At 37.7% G+C, this 23,872-nt stretch overlaps 1 protein-coding gene across 5 annotated transcripts in view; it reads left to right on the top strand.

The window, feature by feature from the left end:
- The first annotated feature begins 3,058 nt into the window (after positions 1-3,058).
- BACH1 (BTB domain and CNC homolog 1) overlaps positions 3,059-23,872 on the top strand; it is a 40,878-nt gene continuing 20,064 nt past the window's right edge. For 3 of the 5 annotated variants that reach the window (XM_067299389.1, XM_067299357.1, XM_067299396.1), the window contains exons 1-4: positions 3,059-3,241; positions 15,236-15,533; positions 19,730-21,121; positions 22,840-23,046. In XM_067299389.1, the coding sequence (XP_067155490.1) occupies positions 15,294-15,533; positions 19,730-21,121; positions 22,840-23,046 (1,839 nt within the window). In that variant the 5' untranslated portion in view covers positions 3,059-3,241; positions 15,236-15,293. Of the gene's footprint in view, positions 3,242-11,318; positions 11,481-15,235; positions 15,534-19,729; positions 21,122-22,839; positions 23,047-23,872 lie in introns of those variants that run through there. The other 2 variants (XM_067299367.1, XM_067299378.1) reach the window with 2 other exon arrangements.

Genomic DNA, 23,872 nt, shown 5'->3' with positions numbered 1-23,872 from the left:
TGGAGATAACTTGTACCTTTAGCAGAAATACACATGGACAAATCTGACAGAGGAATTCCATGGAAAACTAGGGAATGGAGAGTATAAGGCAATCCTTCCTTCTAATGGAAGATTTTTCTTACCTAAAAGGCATTATATTTCCTTCTAAGACTGCTCACAAAGCTCATTTGTAAAATAAAGTGATACCATAATTTTAAATTACTAACTGAAGATTCAGATGTGCTCTTGAGCCAACACATATTTCTAAAGCTTCCATTCATTGTTTAGTCACACACTTTACACTGCTGTTTTCTTTATGTTCTTTCAACACCTCTTTTGACTTGATACCCTCCTTTGCCTCATCAGCTCCAACGTGGCACATGCACAACAATTTTTTTGTCATGGCCTTTAGCATGGATGATCATATAGGCATATAACCCTGCTTAGTGTAGGCCTTTCAGACAAAACATCAGTTGACTAAATCTTGTGTATAGCCAACACAGTAAAGATTATTTATTTATCCACATTGCTTTTATTTGTTTTGTATGATTGTCAGTTACAAAAGACAACTGGCACTCAGCCATACTAGCCCACATTAAAGGTTCTTGAAGAATCCAGGAATGTGTAAAAGCAATGAAAGGTGTGTCACTTTGGAAGATGGTTAAAGTTTATGTGCCAGGCCTACAGCAGGTGTTAACAAAAAAACAGACTGACTTTCACCTGGCACAAATCTAAATAAGGTGCCAATATCTACTTTGAATGTTGCTGACTGAGGAAAAGACAGCTTTCATGGTGCAGACTTTTCCATCTGCATGCACGATTTACAGCATAAGTACTGTGACTTTTCATGGCCTGGAGAAAGTGATAACCCTTGCGTAAGTGATCTGGAACTGCTACTCCGGGTATGGTTGCAGATCTGCTTTTACAGTGCATTAGCTTGTCACTTTCATTTTAGGTGGAAATGAAGATGTCTGATTAAAGAAATGGAAACAAAGAAATATTAACATAAAACACCTTACAAAAGTTAGACTGAAGGACTTAGAGAAATGATCCAAGATACAGTGAGGCCTACCTGATGAAATGCAGCCACTCCCCATTAAAAAAAAAAAAAAGAAATATCCCATTCAGAACTTTCTCTTAAGCTAACAAAAGACTCAATAAACAAGCAGGGATTTCCTGTCTGTTATCAGTTTTAATCTGATATAATGACTATTAAGGAAAGCTATTGAAAAGTTCCTTTCTAATTTGCAGTGAAAATGAAACTGTTTTGAGTACAAGGGTTTCTTAGTTCACTGCTCAGAGCTGAATCAATTGTAGATCCCTCAAACCTCCTAGCTGTTTAATTTCTAGCTGCCTGGGCAATGGAAATAAAGAAAAGAAGAATTTCATTAGATTTATCATTCTAACAGTAATTCTTTAACAAAGCAATGTTACTACATGTATGGGTAAAATAATAGATAAAAGTATGCTTCTAAAAATGACACTCGCTTGAACATACACGTTTTTCCCTACGTTTTCATCTGAGTTAGGCAAGTTCAGCCATTATGCCCAAATATGAACAGAACCCCCCTCCCCTTTTACACATACCTAACACTGACAAAAATTACCAGGAAGATCTTGTTTGTACCTTCCCCAAAAATTTGTGGAAGAGCTAAAATGAAGCGCAGAATTTCTCAGGGCCTGTCTTATTCTGTATTTATGAAGAATGAATGCAATCCCATAATTCAAATGTAAACAAAATTGTTGAACTCTATTTAAACATCAAAATGATGGTGCTCATTCCTATTCATATTATTGGCAGCATCATTCATGACTGTCATCATTAATGTTTTATTCAGGATATGCAGCTTCTGGAAGGAGGTTGCCTTCAGTGGTGTCTTTGAATAAACAGGGTTCGAGTTCACCCATTTCTAATCTGTCCAACAGAGAATTTACCTGCTTTTAATATACAACAGAGTCGAGTTTTTCCACTTTTTCATCTCTCAGGAACAACAGAGCAGTAAGTTTTCCTTTGCATTTCCCTTTAAGATGACACTGGGGAGAGGAAGCTACCCTCTGGCTATTTGTAGCTGCAAAAAAGACCTTGCATCTGCTCCAAGTTGCTCTGGAGAAGGGGACAAGTACCTAGCAAAGTCCAGAAAATTCTCCAGTCGTGACCAGGGTAACATCCCTAAAATAACTTAGACTGAATTTGTACATGTACACGGCACTGTACAAAAATACTAGGCAAGACCTGAAAGCAGTATGTTTTTCAAGGAGGAAAACTATGTCCACATAGTGCCAAGCATCCTAGTTTGCCTTTCAAAAGGGCTACTAGCTCAACAGTAATACCACACTGTTTTCAGTACTGGCATTAGCTTGTCCGTTGCTAGCTGAAGGCTATCTCTTCATGTCAACTTGTTCCAAGATATCTTTTGCCTTACTTGACATCTTATCTCCTCTTACATAGCACAGCACAGACCTTGATAGCTGGTTGACAAATCAGGCCTAAACTAGGAAAGGTCTCTCAGTGGGACACTTCCAGAAACTCATCCTCATATCAGCACAGCTTCCATTATCAGGAAGCATTTTAGCCACACACAGCAAGTAAACAAAGTGTACCAGCAAAAAGCTCCCTCAGGCCGGTAGCTTTGCAAAATGTCAGTTTACCATTCCCTAGCATAAAAACGTTAAAAATCACATTGCTATCCAAGACGCCTAACTGGCAGCATTTCCCAACACAGACCTGCCGCCGCATAGCTAGAACAGTAAGACTGTTCCCCCAGCAAAACACAAGCACAGCGGCTCCCCCCGTCAGAGGCGGCGCACGAAGCGACCGCCGCCGCCCCTGCCCGCCACCGCGCCGAGCGCCCCCCGCTCCCCCAACGGCCGCCAACGGCCGCACGCGGGAGAGAGCGGGGGAGGGGGGAGGGGCGGCGGCGGGACCCGGCGCTGCCGCGGGGTGCTGGCGGTAGCGCGCAGGCGCGGGGCGCGCCGCTGTAAGCGGCTGCGCGTCGGTGGGCAGCGCCGCGTCCAATCAGCGGGCCGGGTGCAGAGAGGGGCGGGAGGGGGGACGGGAACGGGGCGGCAAGGCGAGTAATGTTGTCGGGAGTCACCTGACTGCTCTCGCCGCAGTCGGGCCGCAGCCTCTGTGGCAGGAACAGCCGAGTCAGGGGGAGCGAGAGAAGGAGGAGGAGGAAGGCGGCAAAGGCGCCTGCTGTCCGGCCACCCGCCGGCCCGCGGGTGACGGTGCCCGCGCGGAGGGGCGGCGGTAGGTGCTGAGGTGAGCGGCGCGGGCTGTTCGGTGCCCGTTGGGACGGGCCGTTGGGCTGAAGCGGGGGCGGGGGGACGAGGGCAGCACCATTCCGACGGAGGAGGGGGGAAGCGGCGGAGGCTGAGGCATGTTTACAGGGGCGGTATTAGTCAGTGGTGTGTCGTCGTCGTCCGCCCCCCCGCACTGTGCGGCCGGAGTAGTGGCCCGTCCCGCGGCGGGCCAGGCGGGCGGGCGCTGTGGGAGCCAGGGCGAGGTCGGCGGGGTCCTACGGCGGGTGCGGGCGCTGACGGCCCCGCCGCTCTCGCGGGGACGTCAGGCCGGCGCAGTGCAGGAGGTGCCGGGCGGCGGCGGCGCCCTGCCAGCGTCGGGCACCGGGCGCCGGCCTTACTCCCCCACCCCCCCGGTGGTGTTAGGCCTTCAGATATTCCCCCCCCCCCCCCCGAAGTCCGGCTCGGCGCTGCGCCAAACGCCGCTGTGCTGTGGGCTCGGGCTTCTAATCGTTATTCAGCGTCTTGTCGCGGTTTCGGCGGGTGCCCATGTGCCCGTGCGCTCCAGTGACACAGGCGTGACTCTCCCAGTCTGCACTCGCCGGCCTTGTGTGAAAGGGGCAACTCTGAAGCGCTGGAAATCCAGCGGTAGCTGTGTTTTGCTTAGGCGAAACATGCGTCTTGTGTATTTAGTGTTTGTTACCCTTCGTGGAAGCCGGGGAAGGTTTATTTTAGACTGTAAACAAAGAGATAAATCCCGTCTGTCTTGTTCTGTACTGTGAAATCCTTGGCACGCTTTGGGGCATGTTGAAAATGAAATAATTGTAAAAGAGTTGTCATCTGCTTTTCTATCAAATTATATTTATGTTCTCCATTTCTAGTATGTTAATATCACAGTAATCCTAAATCCATACACAACTAGGGCCTCTAAAACACGTGTTGAATTTATAATAAAAAAAAAGGAAAAACAAACATTCTAGCAGTCAAAGATAACTGTATAAATATAATATGTATATGATCATGCAGTAACTTTTAAAATTTAATTTGAGGCACATCAGAAAGGTGCATGAAAAATGTTTGACTGTAGTAGTGGAGTAATTGTAATATAGGAAGAAACACTATGAACTAAGGTTACACAGTACAATGAATAGTAATATAGTCTTTTATTTCAAAATAATACACCATACTGAAGAGAAAACAAATAAGAATTACTCTACCAAACATGGTGAGTCCAAGGTAAAGCTGCTAAGATGATCCAAATTTTGTTTTGTGACTTATGAGTTTAGCTTTAAAGGTGACTTAAGCAGCATAGTTTCTCTTGTACTCCCTTACATATATGAGTAAAGCTATGTGTGTAATAGCAAGTAGCAAGACCCAAAAATGGCAGATTTGCAGGGAGAAACAGTTGTTCCTGAAAACAGAATATCCACATTGTATGCGTTCTGGAAGGCTTTGCTTCAAGCTAGCTCTAGTGGATCTGTAGATGTACTTCTTTAGATGTACTTCTGGAGTACATTTTCCAGTTTAATTTCATCCAAAAAGAACCCATTTTTTTCTAGTCTGAGACCATTCTGTGAGCAAAACTACAGTAAGTGGGGTGTTTGGGAAATTTGCTTTAGAAGCACTCTTCTGATTCTGGTTGAAACACTAATATAGAAGTTCAGGTTGCATCTACTATTGAGTATTGAGTATTTTATATTGAGAGTGTGTGTGTGTGTGTATATATGTATATAAAATCATATATTGAGTATAAATTGAGTATTTTATACTCAAAAATGTGCAAGATCTTTGTGTAATAATTATTTGTTTGCTTAATAGGTTCTAAAATCCTTATGCTGAAGATATTGTGAACAATATTCTGTCATTGCTTTCTGCTATAATCAATCCTGTATACTTTGTATTTTATTAACATAAGATTAATGTGTTGTTCATAGATATTAGAATTGTGTAATATTAAAAAGTATACTCTTTGCATTCATTTAGATGTGGTGCTATCTTTGGACATAGACTAGAGATGTCTTTGGGAGTAGAATAGAGGTTGCTTCATACATGAGTTGTATGAGTCTTGGATAACTTTGCCTTATGGTTTAGGAAAAGGTAACTCAAGAGTGGTTTGTTTGTTTTCTCCTCCTCATTTTTATAAAATGAGAACTGCTCTAATAAATTCCTCATAGGCTTCCTGGTAATCATAGACTTGTCTTTCTCACTGCACTGAGCATGTTGGTGTAAGAGGGAGGCATGGTAGGTTGGTCAAATGATTTGTGTATATCTGAGTGCTGGCATTTTAGTTGTTCCTTAGAATTCTACTGCTAAAAGGTTCATGAAGAAGTTTTAGGAACTGAAAAATCCTATGCAGTGTTTATCTTTATAGCATGAGTACTGTTTATATGCAACCCTAAGTTAAACTATAGTTAACATGTTAGTTGATGCACAAGTGAGTAGAGACAAAATCTCTAGTGAGCAAAAAATAACTGCTGAAGCAACTATTAAGTTGTGTGAATTCAGCCTAGTATGACCTAAGTGCTGATAATACATTAGGAGCCCCTGCAGCTCCCCCCTCCCCTCCAGCTCAGAGATTAACACTTTGGGGGGTGGGAGGGAATCACTTGGCTGTAACGAATCATAAACTGTATCACAGAAGTTTCTTCATCTCCAGCAGAATTCTGTATTTTTCAGTTAAGACAGTTTTTAGGGTGAAGGAAGGGTTTGTTCTTGTTAGGTAATATGAAGGGAAATCTTAGTGAACAGTAGTTGGTCTAAATGTGAGTTAGCAGGTCAGAGTAAAGCTCAACTGACTGATCAGCTACTGAAGCTTTAAAAAGAAGGGCAAATTGACTTTGGAATTAGTGAAGTGCATTGGACAAAAGAGGTAGCCAAAATGCCTTCAGATGAGAACACAGATCTTAAAGAATATTCAAGTAGTCTTTAGAATTACATTGAGATAACGTGTTTGTGAGTTACTTCTTTTAACTCTCAAGATAATGTTTGCAGGAGTCTGGTTGGATTCCGGTTTTGGCCTGTTGGCTAATACTTTGATAAGTAAATAACGTTTGCTGTTCCTGCTTGCTCTCTTTATTAACCTAGATATTTAGTATACTTCTGTACATTTCAGTTTGTAGGGCTGTGGTTTTTAACAGAGCGTATGAGAGATAGGAAATGGTCTACAGTTTCCTGATGGGAAAACTGAAACTTTGTGATTTGGTAGAGGTCTTTACTAAAAAGTGACCCTTTTAAGTTGGCTCTTCTGCATCTTTTTTTCCTTCTTATATGAATATTATCATTTCTGATCAAATGTACGTATGCTTTTCTGTTTTCATAGAAATGTTTCTGAACTTCTTTCTGATTTATTTCTGAAATATTCTTAGAATTGTTTTTCAGTTTCACATGCTGCAGGGAAAAGCAGTTGTGGAAACAAATCAGAGGAGTTTTAAAGTTAACACCACAAACATTATGGAGGTCATTCTTTGAAAAGTATTTTCATTGACTTGCCAATATCTTTGCTTCTCAGTTCTTTCAGGTTGTTTCTTGCCTCTTTCTAAGTCTGGTTAAGATCCATTAGAAATACAGACAGTTAACTTACTATTTTTTGTAAATATTTTAACATAGATACTTGTGAATGGATTCTGACATTCAGTAAAACAAAACAATTTGTGTGGTTAGCTTAACTGTGTCAAGGAGTAGAATATGTAGATACAAATGCAAAAGTATTTGTCCTTTAAGCAAAGGCAAGGGTAGACAGTAGACATTAGTTGTGCCTGCTTTATGTTATGCTAATTTACCTCTTATCTTAAATGAGCATTTTATGATCTAACCTAGTTCTCATAAAAAATCAATTTTTATTAGTATTTCTTGAATTTGTTTTGAGGTGAACCATGCCTTCAGGAACTCTGTACATCGTTGTTTGAGTACCAGTGGAAATGAAGGATTGCAAGTGGTGGAATTCTGTTGCAAATGAGCTTCTGAAATCCCTTCACTCAAAGTAATTTTTTTAGCACTGAAAAAAACCAAATTCTACAAAGTGATTGTTATCCCTGATCCCTGAAAAATTAATGTTTGACATGTAAATCAAATGTCCTCTGAGATGATGTTAAACTGAAAAGAAAAAAATATATATATATATTTTTTTTCCTGGCTTTGGTATGGACTACTTTATATCATCACAGAAATTGTCCACAGAGTAAAGAGTTTTGAATAGCTTCTCTGGTGAGATGATATAGTCTCACAATCTCTTTTTTTTTTTTCTTTCTTTTTTTCTTTCTTCTTTCTTTCTTTAAAATCCCACCTTATGCAGTCTTATCACTGCTAGGAATCTCAGCTTTTTTCCTTTTTCTTTTTTTTTTTTTTGCCTGAGTTCTCATATAGCTTGCAAATGTTAAAAAAGTGACTCTTAAGGCTTAACACCTGGAAAACAAATTAAGACTCTCAGCGCAGATCTGTAACTTGCCAGACTTCAAATTCCCGTGATTTTTTTAATTCTCACTTGTGACTTGACAAGAGTTGAAGTGCTGTGGTAATAATTATGTTGCAGAAGCACAATGTAATATTTTTAAAAGTTTATTTATGTAACTAAGCTGTGAACAATATCAATACCATCCAGGTGTTTAGACTAATAACATAAAGAGTACAGTTTAGAATTTCAGTTACGAATGTGCTGATCATCTGAAGATGAGTCCTACTTTTTAAGAGGAGAAAGTATTGCTTTTGTGAATTAGAGCTTACTTCTTACTGGTTTTAATCACTTTGTTCCTTTAAAATCTCTTTGAACTAAAACTGAAGAAAAAAGCACGAAAATGCTTGTTCATGCCTTGTCAGCATAACATAATGAATCAGCAGCTATTAACTGCTCTAGGCATTCATCTGTAACATAACTTTATTTCCTTAAAAGGAGAGGTAGTTGGGGGAAGAACATAGATACAAAACTTTAGAAAAAAAAACCTTTGCTGTGTATTTTGAATGAACTGTCTCATATCTAACCATCTTGTTTTAGCAGTAGTAAACAATAGTTGTCCCTTTGTGCGTTACATCTATGGATGACAGAACTTCTTATAGAAGAGAGTGAATGTAAATGTTCACCCTAAGAAACCGAGGGAGATAAGTGACTTGCTGAAAGTTGCTCAATAGATGAGCACGAAAGTCAGGGATAGCACCCAGTTTCTGTTTGTGATTGTATGTGGGTATTTTGAGAGGGGGGGAGGGGGAAGAGGGTTTTGGTTTTGTTTTTAAAGCTATTTTTTTCCTCAGTAATGCCTTTTTCAACTGTTCAGGAATTTAAAGTGTACAGTAATAAGATTACAAGTAAGTTATCACAGTGACTGCTGAGCAGACCTTTATTGTCTGTTGTCAGTGAACACTATTAGTTGGTGAATTGATCTTGCTGGTTTTGTTGTGATAATCATCAAAACTGAACTTGCATCTGCATATCCAAGTTCAGCCAGCTCAGATAGCAGTGACAGTAAAGGTGTCCTGCCTGAGTTCTGAAACTGTTGAGGAGGAACTTCACTCTGTTTGCTCCTTTCAAGAATTCTACTTGTAAATAAGCATGTGAAAATTACTGTGATTATTATGGAGGATTGATATCCCATATGTATTAGTAGATGGTTGCCTGCTAAGTCCTTGAAGAATAAGGAACAGGTTTTTGTTCAGTTTTTTGTTTGTTTGTTTTTTTAGTAAATTCTGTAACTCGGGCCTGGATCATTTACAGAAAGTTTGTGGTAGCTGAAGGTCTTTTAAAGAAAAAAAAAAAAAAAATGCTTGTAGAATGGGTTGATTGATGGTAGAGTCACAAAACTGATACCTGAGTCTAGGAGTAAAAGATTAACTCTTCTGTTTAGACATCTCTGAAATGGATTTATTGAACATTTGAATAAATAAAAAGCTCTTTTTGTTCTTTACAAGAAAACACTGACTTCATAGGATATAACTTCTGTAGCTCATTATATTTGCTTGGTTTTTGCTAGGACCATGGTTATCTTTGTAGAGCTTAAAGAATCAAAAGTTAATTTGAACTGCGTGGGTTTTTTGTTTTCTCCCCCTTGCTATTAAGTTTACTGTGGTTGATTAGTAAATTAAGTACAGTCCTGTGTTTTATTTGAGAGAGAGTCTGACTTCTCCTTTCATGGATGTTCATTAGGTTTGGATGCTCGCTAGTCTGAATGCTTGTGGTTTCCCATTGATGTAGGTGCAAATTAGACACTGGATTTCTCCCCCTGCCTCCTCCCCTCCAGGTCCTTAGATTTACCCCCAAGTGCTTGGATTGTCAATTTAGCAAATGGGCTACATCTTTCCTGAAAGAGCAAGCCTTCTGGATAGTGAAAGTGTGACCATTAATTGATTTCCATGGATTTGTGTGCTCTGATTTGTTATTTTTAAAGATATTTGAAACACTAGAACTTAGCTTATGCAAAAAGTAACTTGGTAAATTAATCATAGATGTATCATAAATAAAAGCAGAAATGACAATAGCTTGCCATCTCAGTCCTCTATCTCCGTTTTAAGTGCCATTTTAATATTTTTTGGCTGTTTGCCCTAAGTGAGCTCCATAGGCTCTGAGACTTTTCTGTGACTCATTCATTCTTTCTAGTTGGGATTTTTTTTTCTAGCTCTAGCAGTGGATCTTTCCAGCTTCAACTGGCCTGATCTTCTCTTTAGTTGCAAAGCATGCCTCTGTTTACTGAAATCTCTCACCTTTTTCCTTTTAGTTTTTGCTTGTTTGATCACAAACTGAAGGGCACTGAATTTACCTGCATGTTAGCTGTCCTATTGTTCGGATTCTAAGTTATTCTGTGGTAGTTCCTGGCAGCTGTCATAGACAGGCAGAGGCATCTCCAGCTGTTATTTTTGTCTTCTCAGTTCAAAAAGAGCAATGCAATATACAGTAAAACAGTTGTAAGCATGCAAATCTGGTGTTATCTGTAAGTTATTGAAAAGCTTAGTTTTAAACCATATGGCATTTTGGGGATTATCTAACACAGATGCAAAATAATCTGTTTAATATTCATTCACTGCATTGAATAATAACTTTTTTCGACTTTAAATGAAGATTTAATGTATTGTATTTATTTGTCAGTTCAGCTGATATTTATGATCCTGTATGTGTAGCATTTGTTATAAAATATTTTGGACAGAGCATTAACATTTTAGAAACAGGAAAGTCATCTTTTTCTACAGAAAAGCTGGGGTTTTTTGGTAGTTGTCCAGTGGCATCTGGATGAGTGCTGAAGGTAATGGCTACTGATGTTAAAATTTGCAGTGAGCTGATAGGTGATATAGTTACTTTATTGTTTTTAGGTTTCAAATGCTGTCTTAGCATCCATACTCCATTGCTATTGCTTCTGGTTAGGTATATATATTGCCCCTTTGAATGGGATATCCATTCATGTAGTCCGTCTTTTGCAACCACAAGATTCTTTAACCTTCTCCCCCCCATAAAAATAGAGCTTGTATTGTGGAATAATACTTGCTAATAATGGCACACTTTGGGGGGTAAATTGTGAAGTTTGGGCTCAACAACAGAAAAAGGCAAATACTCATTTGAGTGTACGTGTACTGTGTGTTTTGCTATTCTTTGTGTAATGAGAAAATTACTATTCAGCACTAAATATTTGAGGAAGTAATACTGTGTCAAATTCTGACTTGTAGGAGTGGTTTCTTAGGAAGACTTATTGGGTAAGGCAGTACAAAACTCTTTCTGGACTCCTTAGTAGTCTGAATTTTCTTAGGAGACTATACTCCATTCATCAACCAGTTGTTTTGCCCCATCATAAATGTATGGAAGTAAGGTGGTTTCTGTGCATGCTTTTGTGAGCTTCAGTGACAGCTTGATGCTTCAAGCCTCACCTCCGACCTAATACTTTTCTTGTTTACCACAGGATATTAATTTGAGTGCAAACTTTTGCACTGCAGGATCTCCTCTGTGGAAGTGCTGCTGAGCATGAAAGTTAGCGTTAGTTTACCTTGTGCCAGTTTTTTATGCATGTGGGTGAGAAATACATCGCACTGTTATAATGTGTTTCTACTCCTACATTATCTGTTCCAAGATAATATTATCTATAATTCTGTTCCTTCCATAATTTAGCGACAACAGTTCCTCCTATCTTTATCTGGACTCAACCATAATGATTGTGTTTTAACATCACATGAGGAGACTTTATGGTTTACCTGAAGGGCTGCATTTTAGTGATTTCCTTCCATTTCCTTCACTCACAGTCCCTGCTTTAGAGGATCATTTAACTAACCTCTTTTATTCTGCAGTCAACAAGGAGGTAAGGAGCAACTTCTGCCAATTGTAAGCAATCATGTGAACATCCCTGAAGTCTAATTTTACTTAAAGCAACTTACGCTTGGCAGTTAACTCCGTGTTTCTAATGTAAACTAATGACAAACTTCAAATGTGTGAGAAAAATGAGTCTGTTTTTGCCAGTAAACCTTGGTGGGCATCTTGCTCTGATCTTTACACTGTGTATTTAAACAAGCTTGTATTCCCCTTGTATATATAAACAAACTTGTATATTTAGTGTTCTTAGTTCTGCAGTCCTAACTTCCATTAAACTAATAAGATTTTTGTATAATCTGGGGAAAAATAAAATACATATATTAAGTAAGCTTAAAATAGAGATGTTTAAATCTACTGAAGATGTGGTAATTTTACAGATACATTTTAGGTGTAGTGTTTCCCATTGAGTCATATGCTAGCAGGGGGAAAAATGAGTGTAACTTCACTTTGATAATGCAGGGTAAAGTTTAATGGCCAGTACTTAGGAGAAAATATTTTTGCCCTTAGGCAAAACATTTTTTTGATCTCAAATTTACTGTCTGATAAAGGGAGCTTTATACTAACATGTTTTGTTGTGTTTTCAAAGTAGAACTTCATTCATCCAGCTGCAAGTGCTCCTTTTGGAGAATTTGTGTGTGTGTGTGTATACATATATATATATATATATATATATATACACACACACATGCTAGCATATATGTTTATATACTTTTTTTTTGCAAGACTGAGATTAAAATGTGTCCAGAATTTCACATGAGAGGAATTTGAGAATGCCCTAGTATTGACAATACTAATTTCCTTCCATTAAGTGAGGAATTGTGGTTAGTGTGCTTTCATATTGTTTCTTCTTTCATCCTTTCAACCTACATTTGTAGGGACTATTTTAAGCTTTGGAAGATCTTTTTGGATTATTCTTAGTTTTGATGGTAACTGTGTTATATTAAATACCTTGAGGAATATTCTTGAATATTTTTGTTTCTTTTTTCATCTTTTGCATTCATCACTTGGTTGATAGTTGACAATCTTAGTTAACAGTGCTTTAAATATACAGTAATCTGTTGATTCTTGGGGTACTTTTACAAATTATCTGTGCCTACTTTTAGTGCTTCTTACTTCAACATTCATTTTAAAATAAGGATAGCATAGTAGAATAGGAGCTTAGTCTGGTTTCCAGGAAAAGAGTTTTGTTATCATTGTTTGAGTGTCCCTTTTTCTTTTCTGTAACTTCTTGCTGCTCTCAACTAAATCATCTGAGGGAAAAAGTCTAAAAGACAATATTTGTAGAAATTTAAATTATGTAAAATAGGCAACTGTATAGACTACAAGGTTTTCTGCTGGGGAAGAGTTGCAGTACGAACTTGCAACTTGTCAAACTTCTTTTAAAAATTACTCTTCAATTGTTTTGTCCACTTCATGCCTTTACCCTCTTTGTCCATCCATAAATACAATTAATTTTAAATAACTTCTAAGTGCTCCAGGAGAATAGCTAGAGTAGAAGAAAATTAAACAATTTACAGAAGAGATGTTCTGTCCTGTTTGGAATGAAACTCTATCGCAACATATGATTGTGTTTCCTGTGAATGTACATAAAACAGGATTATGGACAACTGTATTTTGTGCTTAAACACCGTGGAAGGTGTGGTTGGTCTTCATGACAAATACTAGCATAAATGCAGGGGCATGCCTTTATTTCACAATTAGAAAACAGAGTTAAGACATTCACCAATTTGACCTTTGCCAGTACTTCTCTAAACTGTTTTAATTTTTTACAGTGGTTAAATTTTTCCTTTCCTGTTTGATGATTTTCCTTTTCAAGAGCATTTTCAGTCTTCTGGTTCTTTTCCTTTTGATTTCTCTCATTACTATATATGACAGCAATTAGATTTTACAAAGAAAACAGCAATTTTTTAAAAGTTTCTTTTTAAATTTTGAAATGCTTAATGCTATCTTCTGCATTTTATTTTTGAGATATCTCAAAAAAACCTTTTGTCCTGTTTAAAAAAAAAAATACAATTGGGACATAACTTGGTGAAATCTTTACATTTGAAAATACAATGTTCTGTGTGTAATGTGTGTTACGCTCAAAGTATTTATTTTCATTCTTTAGTATTCCATTAAGGAGGGGGAAATGAAAATAATGCTGATACTCTGTACTTCACTGGAGACCAGACTGGTGCTAATACGTTATCAGTCTATGCTACTATTGCCACTGGAAATGTGACACCAGGGAACTTTTTCTTCTCTATCTCTACTGAGGCAGAGACAACTAAGATCTCTGTGAAGAATGTTGAGGTTACACTGTGAAATTTTTGGAAAAGATCACCAAAAATGCTTGTATTCTATGAAAATAACTAATAGTAGTGGGTACCCAGGAATATAGCTGGCAGGATATTTGTTTTTTTTCCAGTGTATTTAAAAATGCCCATACCCCCTCTCTCCCCAAGTTGTGAAAGTTTTCCCGTGTTTAAAAAATGAAGGTTTGCATTGGCTACAGTTTTATTGTTGTTGGGAGCTGGCATATCATAACAAACTGTTGAGCAATATAATGATTGTGTCAGCTAAAGTGAGTCTCAGCCACCGGGCTCAGTTATAGTAACTTTTGGGTAAAATAGTCCAGTGTAATCCAAATGCTCAGTTTGTTAATACAATACTGTTCCCAGTAACATCATATTTTCCTTGTAGGACAGTTCCAGATCCAATTATATGGTCCCTTGATCAAGCTTTAGATCTGAGAACACTTCTTATTATGCATCTTTTTACTGGAAATCTCAATCTCCTGTGTCCTCCAAAAAGTGGGAATATAGAAATACAATGTAAAGAGTGGAATTAAGTGTTTTTAAGATTCTGGTTTCTGTAGAAGGGCATCTTCTCCCTAGTTCTTTTCTCAAATACTGAGAGTTCAGGAATAGCTTCAGGGCACTTATATATGAGTTTATTTCAAAGTTTTAAATATTATAAAACTTTTATTATCCAATAAATAGTATTATTTCAGAACTTTGAATGCTTTCTTGCAAAAGGAATTCCATTGCCAAGTGATCTTATCAGTGGTCCCTTAAGAAAATCTTTAACAAGCATGACAGTGTTAAGCAGAAGAGAAAGAAAGACTGCATTAGAGAATTAAGGCAGGTGCAAAATGAGAGAACTGATGTAAATAAAGGTACATATTAGAGGGAAAAGGGGAGTAATTTAACTATTCCTGACTGGTTTAGCAGGCAAACTACTCCTGAAAGAAGATGGAACACAAATATCTTAGTCTGTCCTGGGTGAATCGGCAAACACGAGTAGCTTGTATTGTATCTTGATGAAATTTGGCTTAAAGCATCTTGGTTTTGTTTCTGTTTATATTTCTATAGTGCTGGCATCAGAATATACTGATAATTAGAAATAAATGCTTAAATAATTTTCAGTTATAGTAAAATTATTACTCTTAAACACTTGCTGAGGAAAACCTGCTTTTTGCCACTGAAGGCACACATGGTAATTTGTTCAGGTTTTTTTTGCCTCTGCAGCTACTTTAGTATTTATTTGTAGTAAAATGTGTGTTTTAAGATGTACGTGTTAAGGTTTGGGCATCTTAAATGCATGTATGTTAACCTGTATGACATATTAAGTGTTAAACTTAGATGTTTAGCTCTTAAAAATTATTAAAACAGGCAGTGTATGTTTCACTCTTTGCTTATCATGCTCTAGCATTTCAGTAGGTTCCTATGAGATATGATTTTCACATTCTTTTTTTTTTTCCAGATTTGAAGACGAGAAGCATGCTTTCCACTGAGACTTACACTAATATTTGTGATACAGAATGTCTCTAAGTGAGAAGAATAGTGTGGTTTTTGCATACGAGTCTTCAGTACACAGTGCCAATGTACTTCTCAGTCTCAATGATCAGAGAAAGCAAGATATTCTTTGTGACGTTACTATTTTAGTGGAAGATCAGCGATTTCGGGCTCATAAAGCTGTGCTTGCAGCTTGCAGCAGTTACTTCCTTTCAAGAATTGTGGGCCAGTTGGATTCTGATCTTATCATCACTTTACCGGAAGAGGTGAGTGCTATTTACCTCTGTATTTTACCTGCCAGTGCTTCTAATCTGTTGTGTTCAATTCTGTTTTACAATAGGCTGGTGCTTAACTGAGATTAGTAGTTCTTAAGGTAAAAGAGTTAAGAACTGTGGGGACAGAATTTCTAAGTTGAAAAGCTACCATTGATTAAGGTAAGGGCTAGACAGACAGTGTATATCACAGACTGAAGATAAGTGAATGCCGCCTTGGAGTGTATAGGGGAGTTCTGTTTACTTAAGTGGATGTTGTTTCTAAAACTGTGCACATGGTTAAAAGTACACAAGTCAGACAAAAACCGGATATTTAATATGGCCCTCAAATGCTGGAGAGTAGAACTAGACTGCCTATATGAAAAGGAAATACTTATGGAATAATAAATAAAGAAATAAGTGGCATTGCTATCGTAACCTTTAAATCAATCTTTTCAAGATTTATTTTGATGAATATGTTCCAAAATGCATATGTTTGAGACCATGCTTATATTCCTTGATCACAAGATTACTGTGGCTTACTACTGTTGAGTTTCACCAGTTCTCCATTGTTTTTACACATTGGTCTTGAGTTTGTCTATGGAGTTGTTGTACTTCTGAAACTGAGAAAAAGTATTGCAATTATTTGTGTTTTTTTGTTTTTTCCCTAAATTTATAGTCTTAAGTCATACTGAATTTAGAGCCATTCAGTGGAAATGAGCCAGAACCTGTCATCCGTAGAAAAGAAAATACTTTGTTAGATGCCTGAAGCATCCAAGACATTTAAAGATTCCAGTCAGTATTTAACTTAGTGTGAATCGTCATGTTATGGGAGGCATGACATAACAAATGATTGTGAGTGGGTTCCTCCTGCCTCCCCCTCCCCTCCAAAGGAACATTTGACATCATGTTGCCTAAACATTTAATGATGTGTTTCTAATGATTGGGGGTGTGGGTGGGTGCACCTGCACACTACAGGCTTGGACCTGAAAGATGTGGTTATTTCTCCTGCTTAAGCTATGAGAGGAGGCCATAGTTTGCAACCTGACTGCAATTTGATGCTGTGTGTATTTGCATTAAGCTGCCAGATACAGCGTTTAAGCTCCCTGCATCTTTTACAAACTAGTAGTTGAGCTGTTAGTGATGACCTGCTAACAACCCCTTTTTTGCTCATATACCATCCTCAACCTTCTTGAGTTCTGTGGGGTTTTGGTCTCAGGAGCCAAAAATTAAGTTGTTCAGCACTGCACTTGTAGATGAAGAGTGAAGAACCCCTAGGTATTCTGACTGTGCCCTGAAGTAGCAGTAATCTAAAGAACAGGTTGCTTTAGATTTGCTTCTGTAACTGAGAAGTTATGAACAGTGGCTTCCTGGGAAGAAATTGATTATAGTCAGCTTTGGGGTGGAACATAACATATAAATTGTTGACAACTCAGCTAGAATCTCCTAAAGCAGAAAGAAAGGTAAGCATCATTCACTATTCTAGTGATGTTAGGAGATCATGTTATTGACCTGTCCATGCATGTGACTACATTGAATGTTAATAACATAGAGAAGATGTATTCAAAAGGCCTGTACCCCATTAAAATAGGTGCTTCGCTAGATTTGTAATGTGTCTATGGAGGCATATCTCCACAGATATATTGCAAAGCCAACGAAGCACCTGTTTTAGGTGCCGTTGCCAAATCTTTCAGATTTTTATTAAAAAAAGGGAGGGGGGGCTGGCTCATGGTCTCTGTAAAGAGCTTCAGTGATCTTTATTCACTGTTGATCAATGAATTTGTTACAAGCGGGTCTGTTACAGCATAATACCACCGTGTCACTTTTATCCAACCTCCTTACTGTTCTCTGTGTAATATGTTCTCCCCCACCGTGCTGAAGTGAGAACTTTGTTTTGGAGTAATGGAGAAAATATGGTATTGGAAGAATAAGAAATATACACTGAAGTTGAAGGGGAGGAGTGGGGGGAAATACAAAGCATGAGGGATGATAAACCCGAGTGAGCAGGGTCCAGAGTTTGTAAAGAAAATGGAGGAACATAATCATAGTGCTTACTATGTCCTGTTAAGTTTACACTTTTAACAATGTCATTTAGCATTGCTGACCTAAGAACTGAATCTGCTGAAGCAACAAGCAAAAATACTAACAGCGAATCTCATCTTTTAATCATTTGATCTGACCGCTTGGTAAAAACATTTTAAGATTCAGCAGCTTGAGTTTCTCTTCTGGGAACTGCTAAATATTTTGAAATGAGTCAGTTCATGAAGCTGCATATTTAAGGGAGGCAAATACTAGTCACATGGTTTGACAACTTGTTAACCTTTTTAATCATCTGAAGTACTTAAAGTTTAAAATGAAAGACACCAGTCTTGTGAATATGAAATACCAAAGTATTCCTGGAATTAAAGTAGTTCATGTATATTATAGTGTCAAAACTAAACACTGACAACTTGGTGTCAGTTCTCTTGTTTATTTGTTTTTATTCTAAGAATTTTAGCCCAAATACATATTAAATAAAAGGTTTCTGTACAAATTGCTCTTCTGGGTCAGTCAGACCAAAAGTCCATCTAGTTTAGTATCTTGTTTGAGGGTAGCCACCTAGAGATGTACAGGAGAAGGTATAAGGAATGTAGGGTGGCCCTTCCTTATGATCCTTCTAATTTTTAGTAATAAGAGGTTCTGAAACTACTTTATGTGGAAAGTGTACAGTTTTTGAAATATCGTTTTTATTTTGTTGAGTTTCATGTATAAGCATCATCTGTTTGTAAATTTACTAAACGGTTTATTGACTAAGTTACTAAGTCTGAAGACTTCATGCCAGCATACGGGCCTTAGGTAAGCTCTGCATTTTACGCTTGCCTTTGTATTATGTTGTGAACTCCATAGTATTAAGTATGAATTAATGTGGTTTTGTAATCAGTATGCTATTTCAAGAGCATATTTCACGCACTATCTTAAGAACTCTTCAGATAAGTCATAAGAGTTCAAAATCTTTTGCTAAATTGCATCTGTGGGAGCTGTCTTCAACCTCCTTTCATGCATTACTTAACAGTTTTGGGGGGGAGGGGAGAACTAATTCGTAAATCAAATTTTAGTGTATAGTTAACAACTTTGCTGGCAGAAGAATTCAGTACAGTTAAAATATTAGCATAATGCTTTATTCAGCATAAAATTTTATTTCAATAAAAGAAGGGAACAATGTGAGCTTCAGTTTATGGGTAGTAATAATGGATATATTGCTTTGACCTTCATAAAGGCTAAAGGAAGTGTTACATAATTTGTAATATCAGACAGTCTGTGTACAGCTTTCCAACTGATTTCCCCACAATTTTTTCATTTGTAGAAGATGATCTTGTTCAGTTTGTAACAATACAGAATTTTTGTTTGTTACCTTTGGACTTCTTTTGAGGTAACTTTGTTCTGCAGTAGAGACTGAGATGATAATGACTAAACTGTTCAAAATAAATCTACCTGCTCCAAAGAGGCTTTAAACTGAGAGTAACTGCTTTTGGTGTAGAGTTTTTGAATACAATTTTTTAAATCTATGGGAGTAAGAAAGAAGTAACTGGCTATAGTAACAGTAATCGCGTAGTCAAATTTCATTTTTCAAACTTTTTATCATCAATGATGCATGAAACTGAGCAAATAACAAAAATTGCTCTTCAAAGGAAGGATTAAATACCGAAAGTGCTGTGACCTTATTTGAGAATAATTCACATATAACTTGGCAAGGCATCTTCATAAAATTGGACTCCAGCTACTGTTTTTCAGTGTACATCAGTCTTTTTGGTTACTAGTATTATATTGTCAGAACTGTTTAAAAGATTGATCATCATGAAGTAAATAATTGTCATAAAGTATACAGGATAGAATTGTTGTATCAGAAAATTTGTCTCAAAATGAGTGTGGACAGATTTCTTCTATACAACAAATTTGCTTCTTTTGCCTTGTTCTGACTTGCACAGTTTGTTCACAGGTGAACATGGGCTCTGTGTGTTTCTCTATGCAAAGCCATATTGAACACTTGGACTGTAACTGAAAACTTGGCAATGAAACTGCCTGGTGCACTAGAAGTGGAAGTACATTGAGACTTGTTCTTTTTCATACTGTATATTCTTACAGAGAAGGGCAAATGTGGGTTTGGTCAAGGTTTCACCAAGCAGGAAGTTGGCCATACTAATGTGTTTTTTCCTCTTTCTTTTTTTAAATAGGTAACACTTAAAGGATTTAGTCCTTTGCTTCAGTTTGCATACACAGCTAAACTTATTTTAAATAAAGACAATGTGTCTGAAGTTTGCAAGTGTGCTGAATTTTTGGGTATACGTGACATTGAAGAATCTTGCTTTCAGTTTCTCAGATTTAGATTTTTGGATTGTAAATCAGACCAACAGGAGTGTCCCAGGAAGAAGTGTTGTACACAGCGTTGTCAGAAAACAAACCCTAAAATTGGCAATGCGGATGATGGAGGTGTAGAAATAGAGGATGAAGCAGAGGAACTTCTAGAAAAAGAATGTATTCAAACTCCTCAGACAAAGCTCTGTAAAGATGAAGAAAATGCTAAAACATCTCCTGCTCTCCAAGATAATACTAATCAAACATGTGATCCTGTACATTTAGAAAGGGGTAATGTTTCCAGCTCATCTTCCCTGTGCCCAAAGTATAGGAAGTTCCAAAAAGCTTTTGGAAATGACAAAGTTCATACTTCAGAACCCAGTTCCAGTATTAAAGATATTCAGGTGCCACCAATTGCAACTTTTCTTGAGAAGGAATTATCTGATAATGATAGCATACAAAAAGCTCAGGAGTGTGCACCTATGCATCTGGTCTCAAAATGTGAAGAGACTCAGGTAAAAATGGAAGAAGGGGAGGAAGAGAGTGAGAGAAGGGAAGAAACAAAGAGAGATTCTGTGACTCAAAGTGTTTCATGTCCTGTGGAGAAAGTGGATGTTGCTGCTTTCCCCCAAAACTCTGCTGCACCTCATGGACCTAATTCTGTGTCTTTTTTACATACATGTGAGCAATATGGTGACTTGAATTTCAGTGGTATGCAAAGCAACACAGTCTTTGTTGAAAAAAACATAACCGGTACTGGAGTGAGGAATGACAAAATTGCAAGTCAAGATGCCACACCTTCAAAGGTTGATTTGTGCACTAGAGAAGCCATTAACATTACATCAGCTGGTGATCGAAGCAGTGTGGAGAGAGAAGTAGCAGAACATCTAGCAAAAGGGTTCTGGAGTGATATTTACAGTACAGAAGCTTGCCAAATACATTTACCACCTGCAGTAGCAAAAGAATGCTTGGAACCAGTATATTCAGGGAAAAAATCAGAGTGTCCGTGGTTGGGTATAAGGATCAGTGAAAGCCCTGAACCTTGCCCTCAAAGAACTTTTACAACATTGAATTCTGTCAACTGCCCCTTTATAAGCAACCTTAGTGCTGAAGGATGCTCCAACAGCTCTGAAATAAGCAGCGGAGACTATGTTCAGGGACAGCAACAAGAACAGTGTCCCTACAATTATGTGATAAGTTTGGGAGAGGATTCGGAGACTGACACTGAGGGAGACAGCGAATCCTGCTCAGCAAGAGAACAGGACTGTGAGGTAGGGACATTCTTGTATATCCTTTGCTTCTCTGTCTCTTGAGGCACTCTTCAGAAACCTCATTCTGAGTCTCTTGTCACTTGTGGTTGCTTATTTAAAGTCTCATTTACCATTCTTTTTAAATAACCATTCAAAGATTTGTATGGAAGATCAAATAGTTAATTCATGGAGACTTACAAATTATTTTTTATCAGGTAGGGAGTGGTACATGCTTGAATATTAGATTTTTTTCAGACACTTTTCTGGAAGAACTTTATCAAAAAGGTTGCAAGTAAACCATGATTTGTGGGTTCTTTTGGGGGGTTTTGTGCAGTTGTCTGTTCCAGTTAAACATTGGGAAAGGTCTAAACTTCTTGGAAACTGTTTTATACGTGGTTCAAAATGTTTTTGTTCCAACTTAAAGAGAGAAGGTGGGAGGGAATTAATACTTCATATTTCCCGCAAAAAGGGATTTCTGTTTTCAGGCTGGCTTCATTAGCTGTGTATTTAAGACTGGTTTAACGGTATTGCCTTCTCCATAACTTAAGTTACATTTGTTTCTCTAGCTGCAGAAATCATTGGCACTTCTTTCCTTCATGCCATTGCTTTGACAGCATTTCAGACAGATGCCATAAGTAATCTAATACCATAAGGCTTACTGTATGCAGAAAATAGAATGATTTTTATCACAGTTCTTAGAACTGCAGTATGACTCTGTGAATGATGGATCATTTAATGTCATGAAAATTTGTTTTTAAAGCACTAGTTTTTCTCTTCAAGATCTAGGGCCTTACTGAGTCTTAGGTGTAGAAGTTATAACCAGTATAGAAAGTTAGCTAGTTCTGGGCCTGAGCTTGGCCTGCTAAATACATTTCCCATCTTTACATTACAAAGAAGTAAGTGGCATCATTACAGAGGGCAATACTCTACCCATTTGTTTGCCTATTTATGTGACCAGTGAGAGCTATCAAATGCAAAAGGTGGTTCCCCACCCACACACACAAAGTTCAGATCTGTGGCTATAGCAAGGTGACGCATTCCTGCTGCTTAATATACTCAGATGTAAGGTTTAGTTGGGTACTTCATAAAATGTGACGATTATTTTCTAAAGGTAAAGATGGTTTTCAGTATTAAGGTTTTTATGATCTGCGTATGTTTCTGAAGCTACTGCTCAGGGGTACATGCTGTAGAAAGAGCCTGGTTCTATCTCTTTCCAGTATTAAAAAGTATAAGACAAATACAACCTTGAGCTGACTTCTGCATCTTAAATACAGATGCACTTTTTCTGCAGAACTATGAACTTTTTCTGCAGAAAACTATTGGTATAAAAATGCATACAGAATGCAGTCTTAGTAACAGTTTAGGGGAAACTTAGACTATGTTAGTGATTCTTGACACCTATTTTTGTACCCCACCTCACCATAATTTATTCTTTTAGAACATAACACTTGAGAGATTGCTCTGAATATGCTTATGAAGCTCTGGCTTAAATGTGCAGTGTAACTCAGTTATTCCTCCTATGCCTCAGCAGTTCATCTGCCTGAAAGCCCTGGATTTTATCCACCTCACCTGATGGCTATATTAGATTGCTCTTGTCTCTGACTTTAAAAAAAAATAAAATAAAAAAAATTGCAGGTACTATTGTAAAGAATGCTTAAAATTAAAACTTAAATTGACCTGTTAGTGTTTATGTGTATATCAGTTTCACCTTTGATTCAGAGCTGTTTCTTACATTCTAGGTAAAACTGCCATTTAATGCACAGAGGATCATTTCACTTTCCAGAAATGATTTCCAGTCATTTCTGAAAATGCATAAATTGACTCCTGAACAATTGGACTGTATCCATGATATTCGAAGACGAAGTAAAAATAGAATTGCAGCACAGCGATGTCGTAAGAGAAAACTTGACTGCATACAAAATCTTGAATCCGAAATTGAAAAATTGGTATGTATAAATATTCACTATTATTGAATTAGTCTTTCTTTAAAGATCTTGACTGGACATCTGCCAGTATTCTGAAAGTAAAGTGGTTTATTACTTTATCCAATCAAGCTCGGAAAATTTTACCAATCTCTTACAGATGACTCCTTGATAACTGTTCTAGATTTTCTGTGCCTCACTCTGAGAAGCACACATTTTTTCCTTCTGTGGTTTTGTTTCCGTTCAAGTAAAAGTGCATCACAGCATAGTTTTTGGTGAATGCTGTTTCTGAAGCCCATCAGCATTGAGCTTAATTGCACAGAAGAATGATTCCTAAACTATCATCCCACTCTGCTCAGTTTTCTATCTTGTTTCCCTCCTCCGCTTTGTTTCTTTTGTTCTTAAACTCGTCCTATTGCTTGTGATCAAGTTGAATGCGAGCTAAAGTTTTCATTTAATTTGATAGAGCTGAAAAATACGGTGTTAGCTGTGTAAGTATTTGTTCTTGTAATATACCAACATGGGCTGGTAAACTGTTTCCCAACTCTTGAAACTTAAAAACATTTTCCGTTAAGACTCTTGCAGAAAGGAGGAAGATATAGCAGAACTCGGGAAGCTGCTTAACATTTTAGCAGTTGCATCAAGATTGTAGATGAGTAATTAATGAATCCAGGTTTCCCTACAAACACACACACGTGTGTGTGTATATATTTTCCCTTTCTGAAAAGGTAATAAAAAGTTAAATGCCTAACTTCAGACAAGGATGGATAATCTGAAGAAGCTGTGGCAAGAAAATCAATGTGGATTTCATTTTTTCCCCTCAGTCTTTGTTTCTGACTCACTCTTCTTT

The sequence above is a fragment of the Apteryx mantelli genome, chromosome 1 (assembly GCF_036417845.1).
Source record: "Apteryx mantelli isolate bAptMan1 chromosome 1, bAptMan1.hap1, whole genome shotgun sequence".
Lineage (NCBI taxonomy): Eukaryota > Metazoa > Chordata > Aves > Apterygiformes > Apterygidae > Apteryx > Apteryx mantelli.
Note: the sequence above shows the minus strand (reverse complement) of the source record. Positions and strands in the feature narration are given on the sequence as shown.